This window comes from Sorex araneus, chromosome 10 (assembly GCF_027595985.1).
Source record: "Sorex araneus isolate mSorAra2 chromosome 10, mSorAra2.pri, whole genome shotgun sequence".
Lineage (NCBI taxonomy): Eukaryota > Metazoa > Chordata > Mammalia > Eulipotyphla > Soricidae > Sorex > Sorex araneus.
Genome location: NC_073311.1, coordinates 40473176 through 40497524, shown reverse-complemented (window position 1 = coordinate 40497524; position 24349 = coordinate 40473176). Strand labels below are relative to the sequence as shown.

Here is a 24349-nt window from a genome sequence, read left to right as displayed (position 1 = left end):
CAGAACCTGAGAACTGGTCTACATGACTGAGCTTGGGGAGGGGGGATCAAGACGGGGTAAGGGAACTGGGAGCATGGTGGGAGAGGGAAGTGGGCACTGTGGTGGTGGCAGGTGTGGTGCTGGAACATTATACCTAAGGTTCTATCAATAACAGTATTGTAAATAGTTGGAAATGATCATTTTATACCAGAACTGAGTTCTGAAAGTAGGTAAAGTGATATTCTTGATAACCTTTCATTGTCTGTATTACAAACCATATGGCCCAAAAGGAGGGAGGGAGAGAGGGAGAGGGGGAGAGAGAGAGAGAGAGAGAGAGAGAGAGAGAGAGAGAGAGAGAGAGAGAGAGAGAGAGAGAGAGAGAGAGAGAGAGAGAGAGAGAGAGAGAGATGGAAAGGCGGGCGGGAAACTGGAGACATTAGACATTACTGTTGGGAAAGGTACACTGGTGAAAGGGTGAAAGGAAGGAAGGTACTGGAACATTATATGACTAAAGCCCAATCATGAACAACTTTGTAACTGCTTCATGATTTAATAAAAAAAGTTAATAAAAATTTTAAATCATGGTGCTTAAAATTTCTTTTAATTTTTTTAAAAAGATACCTCTCTTACATCTCTATGTAAAACTTTTCAATTACTTCTCAACATGAAATACGCAGTCCAGTTTACAGGGTCAATAAACTATAGGTAACTTTTCTTTGCCATGTTTCTCCCAGCATGTACTAGACATACAAAGTGAAGATTAAGAGCTGATTTGCAGGTTCTAGCAGGGCAAAGCAGCTAAAGAGAGAAAACAGCCCATGTCTACTTGGAGAAGGCCGTCCGTGTCCACTGAGCAGGCAGTATGGGGAAGAACACACACAGAGCGGTGAGCCACCAGGTCACGAAAGCAACCCCAGTCAATGGATGACAGATGTCACAGTCAGATTGCCTTCACAACATAGAAAGTATATAAAGTAAAATGAGCCAAATAAAGACAAATACTATATCGTACCATTTGGAGTTGTTTTGTTTTGTTTAGTTCTTAATTTGGGGGCCACTGAAACCCAGTGATGTTCAGACTTTACTCCTGGTTCTGAGAGCAGGAGAGACAGCTAAAGAGACTCAGAGCACATTTTCCACCCAGGAGCCCCGGGTTTGATCCCTGACACCACAGTGTCTCCCAAACACCCCGAGGAGAGACCCCAGAGCCAGGAGCAGCACTTGGGGTTGCAAAAAAAAGTGAAACCTGTAAAATACAAAATTAGTTGTATTTAAGGGTATCTCATAGTTTTATTCTGACCCCCATAACAAGGAGAAATTACCACACAGCATTAATAATTTTAAATGTTTGGGTTTTTGGTTTTGTTTGGTTTTTGTTTTGGGTGGGTGGGGAGGGGGTTGTTGGGAAGGCTGTATCTATAAGTGCCAGGAGAACCAACGGTGCCAGGGATTGAACCCAAGGCTCCAGCATGTAAAGCATGTACTGTCCTTTGAGCCATCTCACTATCCCTCATAGAACATTTGAAGATGAGTATAACCTCAGAAGTGAAGAAAGTAGGGTAATTTTTATTGATTTTCAAATATCTATTATTTTCCTTTAAAAGCAAGCTCTCAGAATCGTGCGGCTGCAAAATCTTGTAGCCTACTTCTCCCTCTGGGAGAAACTGGCAAGCTTCTCAGAGTTTCCTGCCCACATGGGACAGTCTTGCAGCCTTCCCATGGTGTATTTATATGCTAAATCCAGTAATGAGCTGTATCTCATTCCCCTGACCCTGAAAGAGCCCCCAGTGTGACATCGTTGGGAGGTCCAAGTCAAGATAGACTTCTAAGATCTCAAGAAAAGGACGAAATGAGAGGTTGCTGAGCCCACTTGAGAGATGGATGATTAACGGGATTTCGTGATCGTGATTATTTTCCCTGTAATAATTTTCACTAATCCCCCTTGGAAATGTCAACAGGTACATCTCACTACTGCAAAAAAATCCAAGTTTATTCCCATAATAAGAAAATCCATGCAAATTAAGAAAGGTGCCATAGATGAATGAAGAGAGTTATCACTTTATTTAGTCCTAAATTCTAGGGCATCTAAGCCTGAGCCCAAAACCAAAATATTTATTCAGCAGTAACTGAACAAGATAGGTAGATACTCTAGAACTATGTCTACTTCCAATCACCAAAACAGTCAATGAAAACTGTGAATTGAGAGTTCAATCAAAACTATTTTTCCAACATTGTAAAACATACTTACTTGCAGACGTCTTATATTATCAACTGCAAGAACCATCACTTCATTTTCTTGAAATAAAACATCTATTTCTTGTTTTAACACTTTAGCGGAGTTCTCACACACTTTCTTTGTTTCCCAAAGCTGGTTAAGAAATTTAAAAATAGTGAGACATAATCATTTTCACACAAAAATAGATTTTTTAATACTTATTGGCTTTTATATTGGAGCTTTGTTATCCAATCAATTTCAATTCTAGAATTGTTAAAACAGTTGTGGCTTTTGTCTACATTAAAATAAATTTTTAAATATTTTTTTCTTTTTGGGTCATACCTGGCGATGCACAGGGGTTACTCCTAGCTCTGCACTCAGGAATTACTCTTGGCGGTGTTCAGGGTACCATGTGGGATACTAGGAATCGAACCCGGGTCAGCCGCATGCAAGGTATGCATAGCCCTGCCCACTATGCTATCACTCTAGCCACTTAAAAATTTTTTTAAGTTATTAAAAAACCAACATAAGAAAACTGTATCCTCAGAGCCAGCCCTAGTCGGGCCCGTGCTCGGCTCCGGCCGGCCGGGTTTTCGGCCCGGGCGCCCATGCCCCTGCAGAGCCGGTGGATGTGGAACAAGCGGGAACCAGAGACAGCTTTAGGAATTGGTTTCTGGCAGAATTTTCCCAGGACTTTATACAGAAATCCAAAACCGCGCGGACGCGGCAGCGTCCGCGCGACTTAACATTTTTAATTGTCATCAATGTGAAAGGGTTCCATTTGAACAGGTCAGACTTGGGGGGGAAACTCCAAATAATAACAGTAAGTTTTTGTTGAAATATTGAAGGTTCTTATTGTAACAGCCACCTCTGGACTATGAGCTAAGCAAAAGCCCCACGCTGGCCAACGTGGCGTGGAGTACACCATACTATGAGGCGCAGGAAGGGGGATGAGGGGGAAAAATTAAAAAAAAAAAAAAAAAAATGGAAAAGGAAAAAGAGAAAAAAAAGAGAGAGAGAGAGTTATGTCAACTATAGTGAGTTTTGTGTTGAATTATGGAATGTAATCAAGGTAAAGAAAAAATGAAGTGAAATTCATTAGTTATACAGTAGGGGGTAGGGGGTGGGGGCGGGGGGTAAACTGGGGTTTCTGGTGGTGGAATTTGGGCACTGGTGAAGGGATGGGTGTTTGAATATTGTATAACTGACATATAAACCTGAGAACTTTGTAACTTTCCACATGGTGATTTAATAAAAATTAAAAAAAAAAAAAAAAAAAAAAAAGAAAACTGTATCCTGTGAAATGATAAAGACAAGTCTTAAATCTTAAAGCAAGATACAAACTGTGCTTCACATTCAATATGCCTATGTTTAGAAATTTTTCATTTTCTTAAATTTATGTATTTCTGTAATAGGTTATTTACATTATAAACAAAAAACTCATTAATTAAATGCTATAGTAAGAAGCAATTAGTATTAAGAGTAATGGATGGTAAAGGCAGATGGATAAATAAGTTGCAGTTTACATATACGTAATAGAATACAATGCCCTTGTAAGAAATGATGAAACCTGCATTTTGAACGCTGCAACTTGGATGGAACTGAGGATATGTACAGTGTTAAGTGAAATAAGTGAAATAAAAAAGGACAAATAGCAGATTTTCTCACTCATCTGTAATATAAAGAAATAAAATAAGGGGAAAAAAGAAATAAAATAAGGGAATGGGCAGCATCAAATGATACTAACTCCTTGGACATAAAGTAAAAAACTGGGAATATTAAGTAAAATGGTGGTGGGAGGGGAAAGAATGGAGGCTGGGAAATGAAAGAATGCCTGGAAGTGACCTTAACTGACAGTATTTTGGTGGTAATGAGGTGTGATAACTATGTGTATCAAAACCGTAAACACTGGTACTATTATAAACAGGTGACCTAAGTTATAATAATTTAATTTTTAAAAATTAAAAAAATAATTTTAGGGGCTAGAGCAATAGCACAGCGGGTAGGGCATTTGCCTTGCACGCGGCCGACCCGGGTTCGATTCCCAGCATCCCATATGGTCCGCTAAGCACCGCCATGGGTAATTCCTGAGTGATGAGCCAGGACTGACCCCTGTGCATTGCTGGATGTGACCCAAAAAGCAAAAAAAATAAAAATAAAAAATAATAATTTTAAAGAGTAATAGATAGGTAGAGCCTAAAAGTCATAGTATAAAAACTAATTCCCACCTAGAGTTGTGATTTAGGAAGGTTATTTAACCCAGTGCCATTTAAAATTAAAGACCTCCTGCTGGTCCTCAAAGTATCTAATTATCAAGAAAAGAAGTTCCATCAGAATGTAAAGCAAGGGTATCACTGAAATGCTGTAACAGTTTCCTTTGTATTACAATTGATTTTTTAACCATACTTTCTTGATGAAGGAAGCAAGACAATGATAGACATTTTTTGGCTCAAGTCACTGAGACTGGCACATTAAATAGCCCTGACTTAATCTTTGTGTCTGTTTCCTCTGTAGCCAAAAAAAAAAGTTTTAAAAATTAGAAAATTAAAACATGTACAGTACTTTGCACAATACCTTGCATTCAGTAAATACTGAAATAATTTATACAAGATACTGTATTAGTTGCGGCAGCTAATAATACTGTATTAGGCCCTGGTTTCAAAAAGTTTATAATCTAAAGATGTGTGAACAAGTCAGAAGAACAGTGAAGCACCAGCATAAGTCAAATACTCTTATTCATAAAAGGCAGATTTTGGTAAGTACCATAAGAAAATTATATATAAGGAACTTTATCTCAATAACAAAAGTTGAGACACATCCCCCCAAGTGGAACACTAGAAATAAAACTCCCAGAGGTTTGAGGAGAATTGCAGGACCATTAGGATTTCATCAAGAAGAGATATGGGGAAATGGGGCTTTCTAAACATAAGAAACCACATAAGCAAATATATAGCAACAGGTATATATACAAAATGTTTGGAAAAATGTAAACAATCCAAGAAAGCTACTTGTAGAAATAAAATTAGATGAAAAACTGGAACAGAATGAAGCCATACTGTAGAGGAGATTAATGACAGATTTAGGAGTAGGTATTTCATTTGGCATGTAACAAAGCAACTGTTTCAGGGCAAAAATGATATGACTACATTGTAAATAAGGAAAAGATCTTGGAAGCAACATATAAAAAAACCAAGAGAGATAAAAAGTTGTGGCAGAGAATAATAAAAGAAAGGCAACAAGTAATGAGCAACTAAATTTGAAGTGGAAAAGTAGAAATAAGTGACAGAAAATTGAAAAGTAGACTTTATTAGCATTGTCAAATAACTGCATGTGGGAATTTTAGGTAGAGGAAGAGAGTCAAAAATTACTCTGAGGCTATATATATATAAAAATACACAAGGCTCAACCTCTAACAACATGTTAGTGATCTCTTCTAGAAGGGCTTAATGGCCACCTGGTGAAATACAAGGATCTTCACCTTCTTTCCTCTAAGGATACATTTTTGTAGCATCTTCAGCAGTTTTTCATAACAAACAGTACAAAATATATTATTTTGGTTCTGCTTTGGGCCTGGGATTGGGACTCAGGTTAGAAACATCTGAAATATGGTCAACCCGGTTCAATCCCTGGTATCCCATATGGAATGCCAAGCATCACCAGAGTAATTCCTGAGTGCAGAGCCCAGAGTAACCCCTGAGCATTATCAAATGTGGCCCACTCCCAAAAAATTACTCTGAGAAATACAACATAAAGCATAATACATTTTAAAGGGGGAAATATAAGACCTATCTTCCTATTTATCCCAACAATGTTCATCAAATTTCTTTGGGGATCAGGCCGAGTTTACTCTGACTAAATGTATAAAATAGAAAGGTCAATATTTCTCACCCTGATTGTTTGGTCATCAGAAGATGTCAAAAACGATGATCCATCAGGAGAAAACATCACACAATGAACCCAACTTAAATGTCCTCTGCAATCTGCTACTTTTAAGCAGGATTCCATATTCCACAACTACAGAATAAACAGACCATATAGGAAATCACATTCATAAATATTGTGAATATACTATGGATACTGAACAGTAAGAATGACTAAGCAATTCAACTTCTATGAACACAGTAAAAACACACTAGCAAAAATACAAAATGACTTGTACAGCTATTATTCATTGAATTATTTTTAATAGCAAAGGACTGTAAACAATCTAAATGACCACACAAAATCAACTATAGCGACCAGATAATGGAGTATTTACAGCAGTAAAAATTAGTTAACCTTAGTAGAGAGACGTGAACACTCGTGGAGGAATTAGTGTTGGAATATTGGTATTTGAATATTGTATTGCCCGAAACTCAATCATGAATATTTTTTTAATCCATGGTGACTACATTTTTAAAAAATTTATTATATTTTTTAAAATCAGTTAAACACTCCCTTCTGGAGACTAGTCTTTGTCTCCTATACATATACATAGAAGATTAATGTATAAATGTAAGTCATTGGTATGCAATGTTAACTGCAGTTAATACTGCATCTTTGGAAGCTGCTAAGAGAATAGGCCTTTAAAGTTCTCATCACAAAAATAAATATTTGTTCGATATCACAGCAGGTACGGCATTTGCCTTGCACGCATCCAACCCGGTTTCGATTCCTCCATCCCTCTCAAGAGAACCCGGCAAGCTACTGAGAGTATCCCACCTGCACGGCAGAGCCTGGCAAACTATGCATGGAGTATTCGATACGCCAAAACGTAACAAGTCTCACAATGGAGATGTTACTGGTGCCCACTCGAGCAAATCGATGAACAGGATGACAGTGCCACAGTGCATTCAAGTATCAACTCCAACAGTGCTACAGAATGTGTGGTTAAAAAAAAGATAATTAAGGGGCTGGAGCAATAGCACAGCGGGTAGGGCATTTGCCTTGCACGCGGCCGACCCGGGTTCAATTCCCAGCATCCCATATGGTCCCCCAAGCACTGCCAGGAGTAATTCCTGAGTGCAGAGCCAGGAGTAGCCCCTGAGCAATGCTGGGTGTGACCCAAAAAAGCAGAAAAAAAAAAATAAAAGATCATTAAAATTACTGTGATGATCATTCCACAATATATACAAATACTGAATGTTTGTGCACTTGAAATATAATGTTATATGTTGATTACATCTCAAGTTTTATCTTAAAAAAGGGAAGGGAGGAAATGGTTTAGGAAATTATTTCTTTGGATTTCATCTTATAATATTTTTTGGGTTTTTGTTTATTTGTAAAATAAACAATGTACTATTGCTCCAGCCCCCGAATCTTATATTTTTGTCTTTTCTGTTTGGAACATTTTTATTTTAAACTTTTAATTAAAAAACAACAACATTTTCAATGGGGCTGGAGCAGATAGGGCATCTGCCTTGCACATGGCCAATCTGGGTTTGAGTCCTGGCATCTCACATCCCCCTAGCCAACCAGGAGTAAATCCTAAGTTCAGAGCCAGGAGTAACCTCTAGGCACTGCCACGTATGGCCCTAAAACAGAACAAACATTTTATTTAAAAAAAAAAAGAAAAAAAATGTTGTTCTGTGTCCCACTCCGGACACAGAACAACACCCAGTCATGAATGAAAATGAACTGGGGTGGAAGACCAAACTGGCAGAGCATGCTGAGCTCTGCATGATGACATGTGATGACATAGCAGCCTGCATGAAGTCTGGAACTGAGCAAGGAGCTGAATTATCCAATAAGGCAAGAAATCTTCTCTCAGTTGTTCATAAAAATGTTGTAGGATCTCGTAGGTCATCTTGAAGGGTCATCTCAAGTACTGAGCGAAAGAAGGAAGGTGCTGAGGAAAAGCAACGGATGGCTTGAGGACACAGACAAAACTGACACTGAGTTAGGAGATATCTGCAATGATGTACCGTCTCTTTTGGAAAAGGTTTTGATCCCCAATGCTTTAAAAACCAACGAAGACTACAACAGATACTTGACGGAGGAAACCTTTCAGTACCTGTACTGCAAACCAATATGCCCAAAAGGAAAGAAAGCCAGAAAGAAAGAGAAAGAAGAAAAGTGCCTGCCTTCAATTTTGCCTCTATTCATTGGGTGCACGGGATTACTTACCTTTTTCAGCCTTTATCTTGTTACCAACTATTATGACTTGGTGGCCATGTACTTGGAAAAAAAAAATGCCATATGATCTTTCTGGCTCCACTCAATGTCTAAGGATACCTTGCTTTCCTTTGCTTGCATCCCACAAACTACTTCCCTCATCCTATTATTGCAGCAAAGCTCTCCTTAATTGATAAGATTGTGTTTATCTCCCTGGAAACTCTGCCAGCTCTGAATGGTCTGTCACTGTCTACTTTTGAATACCCCTACCCCTTCCTCTTGAAACAATAATGGGGCTAAATTATTCCCAAAGCTCATCTGACTGTCTTATAAGAACCTTAAAGAAAACACCAATCAAAAATACCATTTTTAAAGAAGTGTACTTTTTTTTTCCATTTAGGATGTAAGCTCAAGAGCAAGGACGTTATTTTCTATATATTCTATTATGCCTGGTATACTGTAAATGTTCAATAAGTACTGATAGTGGGAGGCAGCGAGACTTGGTGATAAGGGTGAGAAATTGAAATCCCCCTACCCAAAAATAGTAATAAATTTTAAATAAATTTTAAAAAGGGTAGGCATAGGGATGAAAGAGACTCTGAATAACATAAAAGTTTATATGGAATCATGTGACTGTTTTATCTACTTTTTTTTTAGAAAAACGAAATTAACCTAAAAAATAAGAGGAACAAAACTAGCTCCCAATTTCAAATTACTTTCCACTGCTATCTAATTCTCATTTCAAGTGACTGCAAAAAATTCTACCATAAATGAATGTACTAATTATACAAGTATATAACTCTCTTATTATTTGTGCTTATTATAATTGCTTGTGCCTGCACCAGCCTGGTTATATTTTGTCCTGAGTTCTGCTGTAACTTGCTCAGAGATATTCCAGTCTAATGAAATACCATATGACCAAATGTGCTTGAGTTCCTCTGATTACACTTTAAATTATAGAAGGCTGAAAAGAAAAAGCTGAAAGAGAGATTGCTTCCCCACTCCTAAAAATCCTGACAAAGAACAGGGGAATTTGGGGATTTGGGCGAGGGGGGTGGTGGTTGGGGGAGGAGTGAGGCACACCTGGTGATGCTTAGGGCTTACTCTTGGTCTTGGTCTATGCTCAGGGGTCACTCTTGGCATCTCTGGCAGGTCTGGGGGTCCATCTAGGGACCGAACCCAGGTCAGCCACAGGCAAGGCAAATACCCTACCCACTGTACTATTCTGGCCCCAGTAAGGGGGAATTTCCAGTCACACCTACCTTGATGAACTACAAGTAAGGGACAGGACTTCCTGGCAGATCTGAGTGTTTGATTCAAGATCTCTGCTGAAGAAAACACTGCCCATAGCACCAAAGCACTCCTTCTCTTACTATAGTTTCAAACGGGACTAAAACTCATTCACACTCATGGCCCCTCATTCTTTTTTTTTTAATTTTTTTATTTTTTTTAAATTTATTTATTTTTAATTAGTGAATCACCGTGAGGGTACAGTTACAGATTTATACATTTTTGTGCTCATGTTTCCCTCATACACAGCTCAAGAACCCATCCCTTCACCAGTGCCCATTCTCCACCACCAGTAAACCCAGCATCCTTCCTACCCTCCCCAATCCCATCTCCCCCCACTCCACCCTGCCACTGTGGCAGGGTATTCCCTTCTGTTCTCTCTCTCTAATTAGCCATGGCCCCTCATTCTAATGGGAAGAATCTTTGCAAGCAAATTCTTTTTTTTTTTTTGCGGGGGGGGGGGGGGGAGGGGGTTGGGGCCACATCTGGAGGTGCTCAGAAATCACTCCTCACTGGGTGCTTGGGTTCCATACAGTGCCTTAGAGAACCCAGGCCTCCAGATGCAGTTTGAGCTAAGTCTGTTGAGTTAACTCCCTTTCCTGCAAAGGAAGCTCATTAATATCCATTGCGCTGCTATACATAAAATTAGGAAGCGCTTCCAGAACTCATCCACACTCTCCTCTAAGTCTCATGTTGAAGGGCTATAACTATGCAACTCTACCTCCACATATTCATAGTGAGGGGCAAGGTTTCAAACTAATAAAAATTATTGAAATAAGTACAGAATGCTGAAGAAGTGCTTATAGTAGTGAAGCTTCCTTTCAAAAGAGACTATGAACCAAGCAAACTTCCTGATTTTAGACACAGACCCATACCTACCTTGTTGAACTGTAATCACAAAAGGTTTGAAATTACTAAAGGTTAAGACCCACTCAAGAAAAGAATAGTATAAATGCTTGGACAAATTGACCCACCTTTGGAGGGAAAATATCATGAAATTCATTATTGAAAAAAATTAAAGAGCTAATTTTTAGGTGGGATTCCTCCAATACCAGAGAGAGATAGTCTAAATAAAAATTCTATCAAGGGGATGTAAGATTTAAAATAAAATCTAACAGTCATTTTATTCATTAGTGCTTAACACCCTAGATTAACTAATCCTAATTTCCATGTTACTTTTTCAGTAATCTAAACATTCTGAATCAAACTCATCTCTCATCAATTCCGTTACAGAAGGATCTGCATGGGTGGTGTTTTAACAGATGCCATGTTTCTGCCTGAGAAATCATGATAAATTCCAATATTCCCCAGACCCTGGATCATGCTAGCCACTCAGTAAAGCGTGGTGAATGGTACCACTGTCACTCCCTGGAACACTGTCAAATCAAATTAAGTCTTTGACAGCTGCTAGAAAAATGAAACTGGCTGTTCAGTTTAATATTCTAAGTTATAGGTGACTATACTATGAAGAAAATACAACTTATCAAGCAAACTTTTCTAGCAGTTAATGGTGTACACAGTTCACTGCTTGTCACCCTTGTACTTCTGGACACCTTGATTTCAGAATAAATACAGTACTCACCTCCACACAGTACTGGGATAAAGTCACTACCGCCAAATGATTCTGAGGGGAGAAGTCACAGTACTGGATGGTGCTGTTATGGCCTGTGTGGACTTCTGCCAACAAACTGCTGGTATGAATGTCAAAAAGCTGCCAACATAAAAACAAAGAAATGTCTATGACAATGGAACATTTTTAAAGTTATAGCCAAATTTCATCTAATTTCAAAAATAATATCCCCTCCCTAAAAGAAAAATCTGTTCTGAAGAAATACTCTAATTACTGATAGCTGGCATAATTATATAAGATACCAAAATTAAGATATAAGAGATTATGTACTTTGGATTTGGGGGGTGGAGGTGGGGCACACTGGCAGTGCTCAGGGTTTACTCCTGGCTCTGCACTCAAGAATCACTCCTGGCAGTGTTTGATGGACCATATGTGGTGCTAGGGATTAAACCTGGGTCAGCTATGTGCAAGTCAAGCATTCTACCTGCTGTACCATCTCTCTGGCCCAAATTTATACTTTTAAAAGACTGCTCATCTCAAAACTTGACTCCTATAGAGGAAAGTTTATCACAGATTATCTCTCATGATGGCCTAGAAAGAAAAACACTTTTGTGAATGGAAGAATAGATTAGCTAAATTAACAAACTGAGCAGCCCTCCTTCGTGTTTATTTATTCAGGAGAAAATGCATACTTATAAATGAAGATCGAAATCATATAGAACAGAGAGGCTTTTTAAAATGAAATCAGCCAATCCTTTCTATTTATCTTTCGAGTTACTGAATTATTCCATTACAATGAATCTTTTTCCCATTTTGGAACCCCAATAAGGCTATTTATTGAGTAATGCAATGTTCTTCATTTCCACGTCTGAAAGACTTTTTAATGCTGAATACAGTCTTCTAAAGTTTTATGACAAATTATAAAAAATCATTTCTAATAATACACAGTGTAGCAATATAAGAGGCAGGCAGTCTTCAGGAAGAAAAGCTTCCAGTGGGAGCCATGTAAACATTCTGTAAATGCACACACAGATGGTAAGAAGCACAGTATCAGGAATCAACAATAAAGAACAAGAAATCATACTGAAAATACTTCCCAGGAAAGTTCATGCTTAAAAATTAGTGGCTGAGTGATATAGAAAATTGCAAATATGAAATAAACAGTTGTCCTAATTACTAGGTACAAAAAAGAAAAGGAGTGGGCTAACTAAAAGGAGTGGGATAGGGGAAAAAATACAAGCTGAACTGGAAAAAAGTAAGAGAAGCATGGAGAGACCAAAGAGTAAGTAACTGAATTTTTTAAGTGGGGAGAGGGCTCAAAGGGTTAGACAGAATACATGTTTTGCATACAGGAGACTCAGGTTTGATCTCAGGCACCTCAAGATCCCCTAACTACTGCCAGACTGGCCCCCAAGCACTACTACGTAGCCTAAAAGTTAAAAAGAAAAAGAAATTAATATTACACATAGTTAAGGATGAGCGTATGGTAGCTTTATTCTAGCATGATAAAATATAGAGCTTATCTACAGATTATTAAAGTTATTAAAATTATAAAAACGTGAGGTGACTGATACTTTAATTAACTCCCAGGGTGGGGAGGTGGGCGGTGTCTTCTACAACAAATATGAATATCAAGTCACCAACCCATCACATCCGACACTTCAAGTATCTTAAGTTTTATCTGTTAATTATACCTCAATTAAGCTAAAACATCTTAATTGCATTATCTCTCAGTCAAGTCTTTTAAAACAAATAATATAATGAAATATCAGTGAATTATAAGTCAAAAGTTGGCTCTCCAAATCATGGTATAACTGTACAAATTTTCTGGTTCTTTGAATCTATTTTCTCATTATCATAGGATTATTAAAATTTTCTGGGGCCGGAGCGATAGCACAGGGGGCCGGAGCGATAGCACAGCGGGTAGGGCGTTTGCCTTGCACGCGGCCGACCCGGGTTCGATCCCCGGCATCCCATATGGTCCCCCAAGCACTGCCAGGAGTAATTCCTGAGTGCAGAGCCAGGAGTAAACCCTGAGCATCGCTGGGTGTGACCCAAAAAGCAAAAAAAAAAAAAAAAAATTTCTATCTGCTGCATACTGTTATCAAGGACCTTATATATGAAAGAACTGAATATAACAAATATAAATTACCACTAGATTTGAAAGGGGAAAAAAGGAAGGCGTTTCCTGACATTTACTATCTTTGCATATTTTCCTCATTTACTTCACTGAAATTTTAGTCTTGTCCCATCATTGACAAGTATCTGACACTAGCAATCATGAAATCATAGAATTTTAGGGTAACAAAACACTTCGAAAATAACCCGAATCAATGTCGTAAAACAATGTATTTGACAGATGCAGAAAGAATCCCAGGTTTGAAATACATCTGGAAAACAGGGAACTAAACATGTAGCTTCTGTATTTTAAGAATTCTTTGTTGTTTTTGTTTTGTTTTGGGACCACACCCAGCTATGCTCAGGGCTTATTCCTGGCTCTTTGCTCAAGGATCACGACTAGTGAATCTCAGGGGACCATAAGAGGTGCCAGGTAGCAAAACTGGGTCAGCTGCATGCAAGGCAAGCGTCCTACCTGCTGTTCTACAGCTCCAGCCCTGTATTATAAAACTTCTTAAGACGTTATATATGTTAGTGCACACTGAGCAGAGCTCTACTGAGGGAAAACGAGACATAAGATTTCCCAAACCTGAATGAACACCAAGATCTTTTCTCATAAAGCCCACAAACATCCCCGGGAGCAGTTTTGCGAACTATGAGCTAGGGAATCCTGCCCAAAATAATTCATCTAGCTTTATCAATTAACTGTATGTAAGGTAAAAATCTACAGAAGTTGGTGTGTTTTTTTTTTTAATTCAACTAAATTTTACTTTTTACAGTCCTGAGGATTAAATTTAGAATCTCAAATGTGCAAGACAAGTGCTATCTCACTGAGACATATCCCCAGCACTTAAATTGGTCTTTTTTAAATAGTTAGGGGCCTGAGAAAGGGAACAGTGAATAGGGTGTCTACCTTGCATGCAGCAGACCTGGGTTGATTTCATAGCATCTCTTATGGTCCCCCCAGTCCACCAGGAGTGATCCCTGAGTGTGCAGAGCCAGGAGTAAACCCTAAACATTGCCAGGTGTGGACCCCAAACCAAAATTAAATAAAATATAATACTTACAAAGATTTTATTTTTTGCTGCCACCATGATTTTAGCACCGTCAGCTGACCATGAACAACATTTCACTATCACCTCCATGTCTTCTTGAGGCCCTTGTGAATTCAGGAAGAACTGCTTCACATTAATGCTTTTGCTCTCATTTGCCGATTTCACGTCCCAAAACTTCAAATTGCAAACATTCAGGGGAAAAAAATTAATTTTACATTAATTTCAAAAAGACACCCTCCTGGTTATCTGTCACACAAAACTATTTACTTCATCTAATGAATGATGTTTGTCTTTTCATGATTCTAACTTTTAAATTAATCACTCCTATTTCATTCGACACCTCCCTAAAAAGGAAAACAAAATAGAAAAATGCCCAAAATTTATACTGCAGATTTAGAATAAAATTTAGAATAAAATATTAAAAAGACCTCTGCACAATGTGGAGAACACTACAGACAAGAAGACTTAAAGAGAAAGAAGAGATTCCTGACTTGCCACTGCTGCCCTCTGCTGCCCCAAGCATGAAGCTGCCTTCACACCATGCATTGTCTGGACACACACACGGGACCCAACTCCAGATAAGGTATAACTGAGAGCAGAGCATTCAGAATATATAAGAAAATCCTTGGGGAAAAAATACAACAAGGATCTTTTGTATGTTTGGTGAAGCCACACCAGGATAGACAACAATGGGAACTGAAATGATGACACAAATCCCCACTCACTCCCCAGCACAGCTGCGAGAGCAGCATGAAAGTAACTTGTGCTCAAGAAGATTCACTCCTAGAGGCCTTCAGGGTCCCCGCCTCAGAGTCAGAATGGTTGCCATGTCCAAACCACCGAGGGTGGAGAAGGACGAGCATCAGAAACGCTGCTGTTCAGGCAGTAACCAGCTTCCAAAGCAGAGGACCAGGTAGAAATGTAGCCAGGCGCCCATCTTTCTAATTTCTCTGAGGTTTACAGAGACCACCTGTTCCTTAGAGAGATAGAAAGAAAAAACAGAAGACCAAAACCAGGACCTCTCCCCCCATGCAACACCTACATAAATAGTTAATGCAGAGAAGACTTCCTTCCATGATGCTAAAGAGAAAAAAAAATCCCAATATAAATATGAGACACTTTAGTAATATCCATGAGAATATGAGAATATCGTTTCCCTTTTAATATGAATAAAATAATCATTGCCTGCACTGTTTACAATAGCCAGAATCTGGAAAAAACCCGAATGCCCCAGAACGGATGACTGGTTGAGGAAACTTTGGTACATTATACAATGGAATACTATGCAGCTGTTAGAAAAAAGGAGGTCAAGAATTTTGTAGTCAAGTGGATGGGCATGAAAAGTTTCATGCTGAGTGAAATGAGTCAGAAAGAGAGAGACAGACATAGAAAGATTGCACTCATCTATGGTATATAGAATAACAGAGTGGGAGACTAACACTCAAGAACTGTAGAAATAAGTACCAGGAGGTTGACTCCATGGCTTCGAGGCTGGCCTCACGTTCCGGGGAAAGGTCAACTCAGAGAAGCGATCACCAACTACATTGTAGTCGAAGGCCATGTGGGGGAAGGGAGTTGCGGGCTGAATGAGGGCTAGAGACTGAGCACAGCGGCCACTCAACACCTTTATTGCAAACCACAACAGCTAATTAGAGAGAGAAAACAGAAGGGAATGCCTTGCCACAGTGGCAGGGTGGGGTGGGGGGGAGATGGGATTGGGGAGGGTGGGAGGGACACTGGGTTTACGGGTGGTGGAGAATGGGCACTGGTGAAGGGATGGGTTCCAAACTTTGTATGAGGGAAGTATAAGCACAAAAGTGTATAAATCTGTAACTGTACCCTCACGGTGATTCTCTAATTAAAAATAAATAAATTAAAAAAAATAATAATAATAATCATTGCCTAGAGGCAAGAAAATGGATAAACCAGTTTCAATACATCTGTCAAACCTACCACATCCGAACCTGACTTCAACTCCTATCTCTGGAATGAAGAAATTCCATATATGAGAGAATCGGGTAAATACCAGTTCAATACTGTGCTGTACCGTTGGCCCAAGGGAACCCTCATCCTTGTGTGGTTTAAACATCAGTTTTAGGGGCCAGGGAGATAACACAGTGTGCAGGATGTTTTCCTTGCACACAGCTGATCCAGGTTTGATCCCTGGCATCACATATGGTCCTCCAGCAGTTCCAGGAGTGATCCCTAAGCAGAATCAGGTGTAACCCCTGAGCATCTGCTAGGTGTAGCTCAAAAAACAAAAATAATAAGAATATTTTTAAAAGCATCGGTCTTTAGACAAACCTCAAATCTTGAAACGATATAATTAGAGCCTTTAAAAAAATAATGCAAGCTTGGGCTGGAGTGATAGCACAGCGGGTAGGGCGTTTGCCTTACATGCGGCCAACCCGGGTTCAATTCCCAGCATCCTATATGGTCCCCCGAGCACCGCCAGGAGTAATTCCTGAGTACATGAGCCAGGAGTAACCCCTGTGCATCGCTGGGTGTGACCCAAAAAGAAAAAACAATGCAAGCTTGTCAATACAATACCCTCAAAACACTTAGAAGATTACAGAGCTCTTTGGGACAGTAAATAATTTTACAGTTCTTCATTCTCTCAAAGAGAAAAGCTTCAGAAGACTCTGACCTTGAAATGCTGCTATCCAACAGCATTTTGCAGGACCTCTGCGTGCTATGTGTCTCTGTATCTGTGCACAGCAGCTCAATAGCAGCACAGTGAGAAAGCTGCCACTAGCACACAGCAGTTCTCACCAAGGGGCAGTCACGTTTGTCCCCTGCTATTCGGACTCTGTGCTCTAGAAACACATCCTGCTACTCACACATGAAATCAAAATCCTGTCTCTGAAGACCATTGGAAGTCTTTTTTTTCCCCCTTTTTCTCTTGTACTTGGAGAAGTTTATCTACAGCTTTATTATCTTTAACATATTTTAACTAATCACTCTGAGACCCTATATGTGAATCAGAGATAGATACTACTCTCAGGGGACTGAGAGGTCAGTCAAGTGGACAAGAGAAGCACCTAACTGGCTCTAACTCGACATATGCCAGATGCATCACAGGAGAGGAAAGATACGGCAAAGTGGAAATGCCACACCCTAAATGGCTGTCTAGGTGGAGCACTTATCTACATTATCTTCAAATGGATAGAATCCCACACCAGAAAGATAGGAGTAACATTCTTAAGTCTGAGCATGAAGGCTCAGGGATTAGCATAAACCAAGGTAGAAACTGGGGGAGTAAAACACTGAAAAAAGGACATGTTCTGTCTGGGTGTGGTTTGGATTTCTGTACACCTCCGGGTGGAGCCCCACCACTTTCAGAACACCCTCTACAGACGTCAGGCCAAGAAATGTATACTTCTAATTCTGAAGTGTTGAAAGCCCAAATACCTCACACAGTATTCTGGCACAGAATATACACTCAATAAATGAGAGAGAAACATATTTTATGAAAAAAAGAAAAGATGAGATTATCCCACCTTTCAAGCATAGATAATATAGACAATGATGTTAATGAAAGAAATATATACATTCATTTTCATCTCTTCCTAAAACCAAGCAACACTAGTAAAGAAAAATATTCTTTCCAGGAATAATTCACAAGGAAAACAGAGGAACAACTTACAACAAAATTGTAAAGGTCAGAAGGCAGAAAGAAAAGTGGTAAGGTGCTTTGTCCAAAAAATGAACCTAAGCCCATTGTTGGCTAAGTCAAATTCACACCACAGAACTCCTAAAAAGAGCAGAAAGTATTGCACTGGGTATTCCCAATAAAAGGATGTGTGCAGGAAAAATTACAAATTAAGAACAAAAATTACCTTTCCAGAGGCAAGCTCTCGAAATTCTACCTCCTACAGATTCTTTCCTATGAAGCTAGAGGAGACTACTCCATACTGCAAGAATAAACCAACAAAGAAAAGAAATCTAGGAAACAACAGTTAAGCCCAGGGGAAAAAAATCGAAAGGAATCTCAGAATGAGCAAGATAGAAACCTCCAAGAAAGTTAACTTCAAGAAAACAAAACAAAACAACAACAACAACAAAAAAACACCAGGCAGCTCAGATAATTTAAGAAGCTATTTAAACAGTCTAAAGATGAATTATAGATAAAGAGACTTGAAAATAAGCAAATAAGGGGTGTAACTCAAAGGTAGGATACCACAATGTCATATGCCTGAGACCCTGGCTTCAAATTTTGGTACTTCTTCCCACTCTCGTCCCCCATCCCCAGCCCCCCCAAAAAAAACCTAGAAATACACAAAGGTTTTAATATTTAAATATTTAATGTGTTAATTTTTAATCTCAAGGAAAGCAAAAAGTTGTATGAGATGAATTGGGAGAATGGCAATATTCCCCAAAGCATTATACAGATTTAATGTGGTCCCTATAAGGAAGGATACCCATGACATTCTTCAAAGAAATAGGCAAAACACTCCTGAAATTCACATGGAACAATAAACCTGCATGAATAGCTAAAGCAATTCTTGGGAAAAAGAAGATGAGTGGCATCACCTTCCCAACTTCAAACTGTACTACAAAGTAGTAGTAATTAAAACAGCATGGTATTGCAATAGAAACTGACCCGCAGACCAATGGAACAGAGCTGAATATTCTGTCATAGACTCTCAGATACATGATCACTTAATATGTGATAAAGGAGCAAGGAATGTGAAGTGGAACAAGAAAAGTCTCTTCAGCAAGTGGTGCTGGGAAAACTGGACAGCTATCTGAAAAATAAAATGAATTCATATCTCTGTCTAACACCAGGCACAAAAGTCAGATCAAAGTGGATTAAAGACCTCAATATCAGATCTGAATCCATAAAGCACATGGAGGGAAATGTAGGCAGAACCCTCCATGACACTGAAACTAAAGGCATCTTTAAGGATGAAACACCACTAAAAAAAAAAAAAAAAAAAAAAAAAAAAAAAAAAAAAAAAGATGAAACACCACTGACCAAGCAAGTGGAAACAAATATAAGCAAATGGGACTATATTAAACTAAGAAGCTTCTGCACTTCAAAAGAAACTGTGACCAAAATACAGGGAGAACCCATGGAATGGGAAAAATTATTTACACAATACCCCTCAGATAATGGGTTACTATCCAGGCTATACAAGGCATTAAAACTGTACAAGAAAAAATCTCCAACCCCATCAAAAAATGGGAGAAGAAATTAATAGAAACTTCCTCAAAAAAGAAATACAAATGGCCAAAAGGCACATGAAAAAATGCTCTACATCACTAATCAACAGAGAGATGCAAATCAAAACAACGAGATACCATCTCACACCACAAGACTGGCACACAACAAAAAAAACAAGAACAACCAGTTTGGTGCGAATGTGGGGAGAAAGATACTCTCTTTCATTGTTGGTGGGAATGCCAACTGGCCCAGCCTTTCTGGAAAACAATATGGGCATTCCTTAAAAAACTAGAAATTGTGCTTTCATATGAACCAGCAATACCACTTCTGGTTATATATCCTGGGGGTGCAAAAAAGCACAGTATAAGTGACATCTGCACTTGTATGTTCATTGCAACATTGTTCGTAATAGCCAGAATCTGATACAACCCATGTGCCCAAGAACACAAGACTAATTAAAGAAACTTCGGGGGCTGGAGCAATAGCAAAGCGGCTAGGGCTTGCATGCCTTGCATGCGGCCGACCTGGGTTCGATTCCCAGCATCCCATATGGTCCTCCGAGCACCACCAGGAGTAATTCCTGAGTGCATGAGCCAGGAATAACCCCTGTGCATCACCGGATGTGACCCAAAAAGCAAAAAAAAAAAAAAAAAAGAAAGAAACTTTGGTACATCTACACAATGGAATACTATGCACCTATTACGAAAGATAAGACATGAAATTTGCTTATAAGTGGATGGACATGGAGAGTATCATGCTAACTGAAATGAATCAGAAAGGGACGGACATAGAATGACCGCACTCATTTGTGGAAAATAATATAACATAATATGTGATTAACACTCAAGGACAGTAGAGATAAGGGCCAGGAACACTGCTTCATGGTTAGAAACCTGCCTCATGAAGTGAGGGAGAAGGCAGCTGGGATAGAAAAGGGATCACTAAGCCACTGATGGTTGGAAGGATCGCTAGTGATCGGAGCTGTGTACTGAAGGTAGATAATGGACCAAACATGATGGCCTCTCAGTATCTGTATTGTAAACCATAATGCCCAAAAGTAGAGAGAGAGTAAGAGGGAAATTGTCTGCCATACAGGCAGGGAGAGAGGTGGGATGGTGGAAGAAAGAAACTGGAGACACTGATCATGGAAGATGTGCACTGGTGGAGGGGTGTTCGATCATTGTATGACTGAAACTCAAATTTGAAAGCTTTGTAACTGTACCTCACAGTGATTCAATAAAAAAATTAAATAATTATTTTTAAAGTTGTATGAGAAAAGAAAAAAATTCTACTTCATGACTCAACTGTGATCAAAAAAAACTGGTTATCACTGATCTCATCAGTCAAAAATTATAGGAACCATAAAAAAGTGTGTCAAGTTTACAAAGAAAAGGGACTTAGTTTGGTTTAGAACACCCAACGTTTGAGGCAAGTTTTATTATCTAAGTGACAACAACTCACAGGCATTTAGGGACACAGGACAGACACAGAACAGAGGACTGGAGATAACACATCTGAAAGTCACTCACAGGAAATATGAAACCATGGAACTATATGAACTGGAATGAGAAAGGTGATGGAGGTGGGAAGTCAAGGCTGAATGGTTGAGGAACAGTTATTCTTCACACCATTAGAATTGAGAAGAGAGGGGCTGGAGCAATAGCACAGTGGGGTAGGGCGTTTGCCTTGCACGTGGCCGACCCAGGTTCAATTCCCAGCATCCCATATGGTCCCCTGAGCACCGCCAGGGGTGACTCCTGAGTGCAGAGCCAGGAGTAACCCCTGTGCATCGCCGGGTGTGACCCAAAAACAAAAAAAAAAAAAAGAATTGAGAAGAGAAAGAATTAAAACCAATGGCAAATGAGAATCATTTGAAAAAGGAAATATAGGTGGGTGAGCAACGGGGGTTTGATACAACAAAGAAATACAACAAAAGAAACAGGAACTGACACTGTGTGAATACAACAAATCAAACATAGATGAAGAAAAAAAAATAGATAAAGAGGCCTTAACTCGCCAGCAAAGGAGGGTTCCTGGAATTTCACAGCTCACTGTAGAACAGATGAACAGCTAGTTTTCAAAGCTTTCTGGGACATTTAGCAACCTAGTACAGACTAATACTAAAAATAATGGAATCAGCACAGAATTTGTAATAAACATTGGGGTAAGATGATACAATGCAATCCCAGAACCTGGCTTAAAATTTAAAATGTTTTCTAAAGATACTTGATTTTAAAAAATAAAAAACAATGAAAGAGAAAGATTCTCTCAAGAAACCCGCCTTCACCTATGTAGAGACAAAGACAGTTTCTAGAGAGGAGCTGTGGGGACCGGAGTGATAGCACAGCAGGCAAGGCATTGAAGTTGCATGAAGCTGACCCAGATTTGAAACCCAGCACCCCATCTGATTCTCAAGTCAGCCAGGAGAGATCCCTGAGCACAGAGCCAGGTCCCTCTCCAATAAATAAATAAATAAATAAATGAAGAAGAAAGAAGAGGTCATGATGCATGTTGGGAAGATAGCAGGCGATCCAGTCCTCTGTGACCAAGAATGCCATGAGGGGGTGAAAAACTCTCCTCTGAAGTGGAGCATTCCATGTACATTTGAAATTTTCAGCGAGTTACAAAAGTCAAAACTGTTTTAACTAGTATCTACCTAATCAAAGTCCCAGTATCTATTAAGAGTTAGCTAAATTCTAGAAAGGATGACTACCCAGAAAAGGTTCCTACATGCCTTGGAAATAATTTATACAAATATTAATTATCCTTGGGCTTGAGCGATAGCACAGTGGTAGGGTGTTTGCCTTTCACGCAGCCGACCCGTGTTTGATTTCTCCGCCCCTCTTGGAGAGCCTGGCAAGCTACTGAGAATATCGTGTCCGCAGAGCAGAGCCTGGCAAGCTACCTGTGGCGTATTGGATATGCCAGAAACAGTAACAACAAGTCTCACAATGAAGGACGTTACTGGTGCCCGCTCGAACAAATCGATGAGCAACGGGATGACAGTGACAGTGACAGTGATTAATTATCCTTAATGAGTATAGAGAGATCAAAAAGAATCAACCTCAGGATCAGCATCAAGAGATCCTTTACCTTACATAATTTAGGAGTTATTAGAAGCATTAATAAATCTCACTCTCTGGCGTGGCGTCCACCATATTATGAGGACTATTAAGCAGGTACGAACTTGGTGGCGCAGGAAGGAGGGAAAAAAAAAAAGACTCATGAACTTGAAACAGCGGGACGCGTGCGCAGTCTTGGGCCAGGGGTGATACCAGCGTGTGCTCCGCCGAGATTCGACCCGGGTGGCCACACTTTTGTGCGGCCGCCTCTCTGCTGCTCATTCACGATCCGGAGGCCAGCTAGACTACTTTTGGTCCCAGCAATTGCTTGCAGCCATGTCTCTAGACTGTGAACTAAGCCATTGCCCCACACCAGCCGAGGAGAGGAAATATCCTTCTTTCTCATTTCTTTTTTACTTTTCAGGGAGAAGCGGTGTGGCGTCCGCCATATTATGAGGACTATTAAGCAGGTATGAACTTGGTGGCTCAGGAAGGAGAAAAAAAAAAGTGTTATGAACTTGAAACAGCGGGACGCTTGGGCAGTCTCTGGCCGGGGCCGATATCAGCTCACGCTCTGCGGAGATTCGACCCAGGTGGCCACACTTTTGTGCGGCCGCTTTGCTGCTGATCATCCACGATCCAGAGGTCTAATATAAATATCACTGGACTTAACTACTAAAATACTAAAAGACAGAAATCCTAAACCGTGCGGTCGCTATTGCAGCCACGCGACTTCATATCTCATCATTCTCAGCAATGGAAAACTAATTAGGAACAAATGCTTCCTTGTCAGTAGGGCTGGTTTTTTGGGGGAAACTCCAACAACAATAGTGAGTTTTGTGTTGAAATATGGAATGTAATCAAGGTAAAGAGAAACTGAAGTGAAATTTATCAGCTACGCAGGCGGGGGGTGCGGGGGTGGGGGGGTGAGGGGTGGGAGGTATACTGGGGTTTTTGGTGGTGGAATATGGGCACTGGTGATGGGACGGGTGTTCGAGCATTGTATAACCAAGACATAAGCCTGAGAACTTTGTAACTTTCCACATGGTGATTCAATAAAATAAATAATTTAAAAAATAAATAAATAAAAAATAAATCTCACTCTCTACACAATCTAGACAGAGTATCTAGGATTTAAGTATTTCTCATAAAAAGACACGCAAGAAAATTTATTGAGTGGTTGTGTGTATGATAATCTTCAGAGATATAGAGGAAGAGGAAAGACAAGAAAGTCTCTGCAGATCCTTAATCTTTATTTGACCTTATCAAGGAAAAAGATTCTGGAAATGAGTTGTTCAAAACAGTTGCAAGTGAAAGGGGCTGGAGCAATAGCACAGCGGGTAGGGTGTTTACCCTGCATGCGGCCGAGCCGGGTTCGATTCCCAGCATCCCATATGGTCCCCTGAGCACCGCCAGGAGTAATTCCTGAGTGCAGAGCCAGGAGTAACCCCTTGCATAGCCAGGTGTGACCCAAAAAGAAAAAAAAAAAAGATGCAAGTGAAAGCAGAATACATAGTAGCTTCTATCTATATGAGATATAGATACATAGATGCATGTGCATAGGAGTATTCGACTGACTTGGGTTCTATCCCTGGAACCACATATGGTCTCCTGAGCACCCCCAGCAGTGCTTAATTGGCCACAGATATGTGTTTAAGAGAAAAGTTCCTGAAAAATGATTTTGCAAAAAGTTCTGAGTCATTAAAAACCACATGACTGGTAGTCAAGTCAGCTCAAGTGAATTGTTGCCCCCCCCAACAAATCCAATAAAAAATTAATAAAAACTATAGCTGAAGTTCC

The 24349-nt window shown here is 39.6% G+C and overlaps 1 protein-coding gene across 1 annotated transcript in view; it reads right to left on the bottom strand.

Moving 5' to 3' along the window:
* APAF1 (apoptotic peptidase activating factor 1) overlaps positions 1 to 24349 on the bottom strand; it is a 100863-nt gene that overhangs the window by 34575 nt on the left and 41939 nt on the right. The window contains exons 17-20 of the mRNA XM_055118259.1: positions 14333 to 14494; positions 11160 to 11288; positions 6083 to 6208; positions 2228 to 2347 (exon numbers count right to left, since the gene is read on the bottom strand). Coding sequence (XP_054974234.1) covers positions 2228 to 2347; positions 6083 to 6208; positions 11160 to 11288; positions 14333 to 14494 — 537 coding nt within the window. The remainder of the gene's footprint in view (positions 1 to 2227; positions 2348 to 6082; positions 6209 to 11159; positions 11289 to 14332; positions 14495 to 24349) is intronic.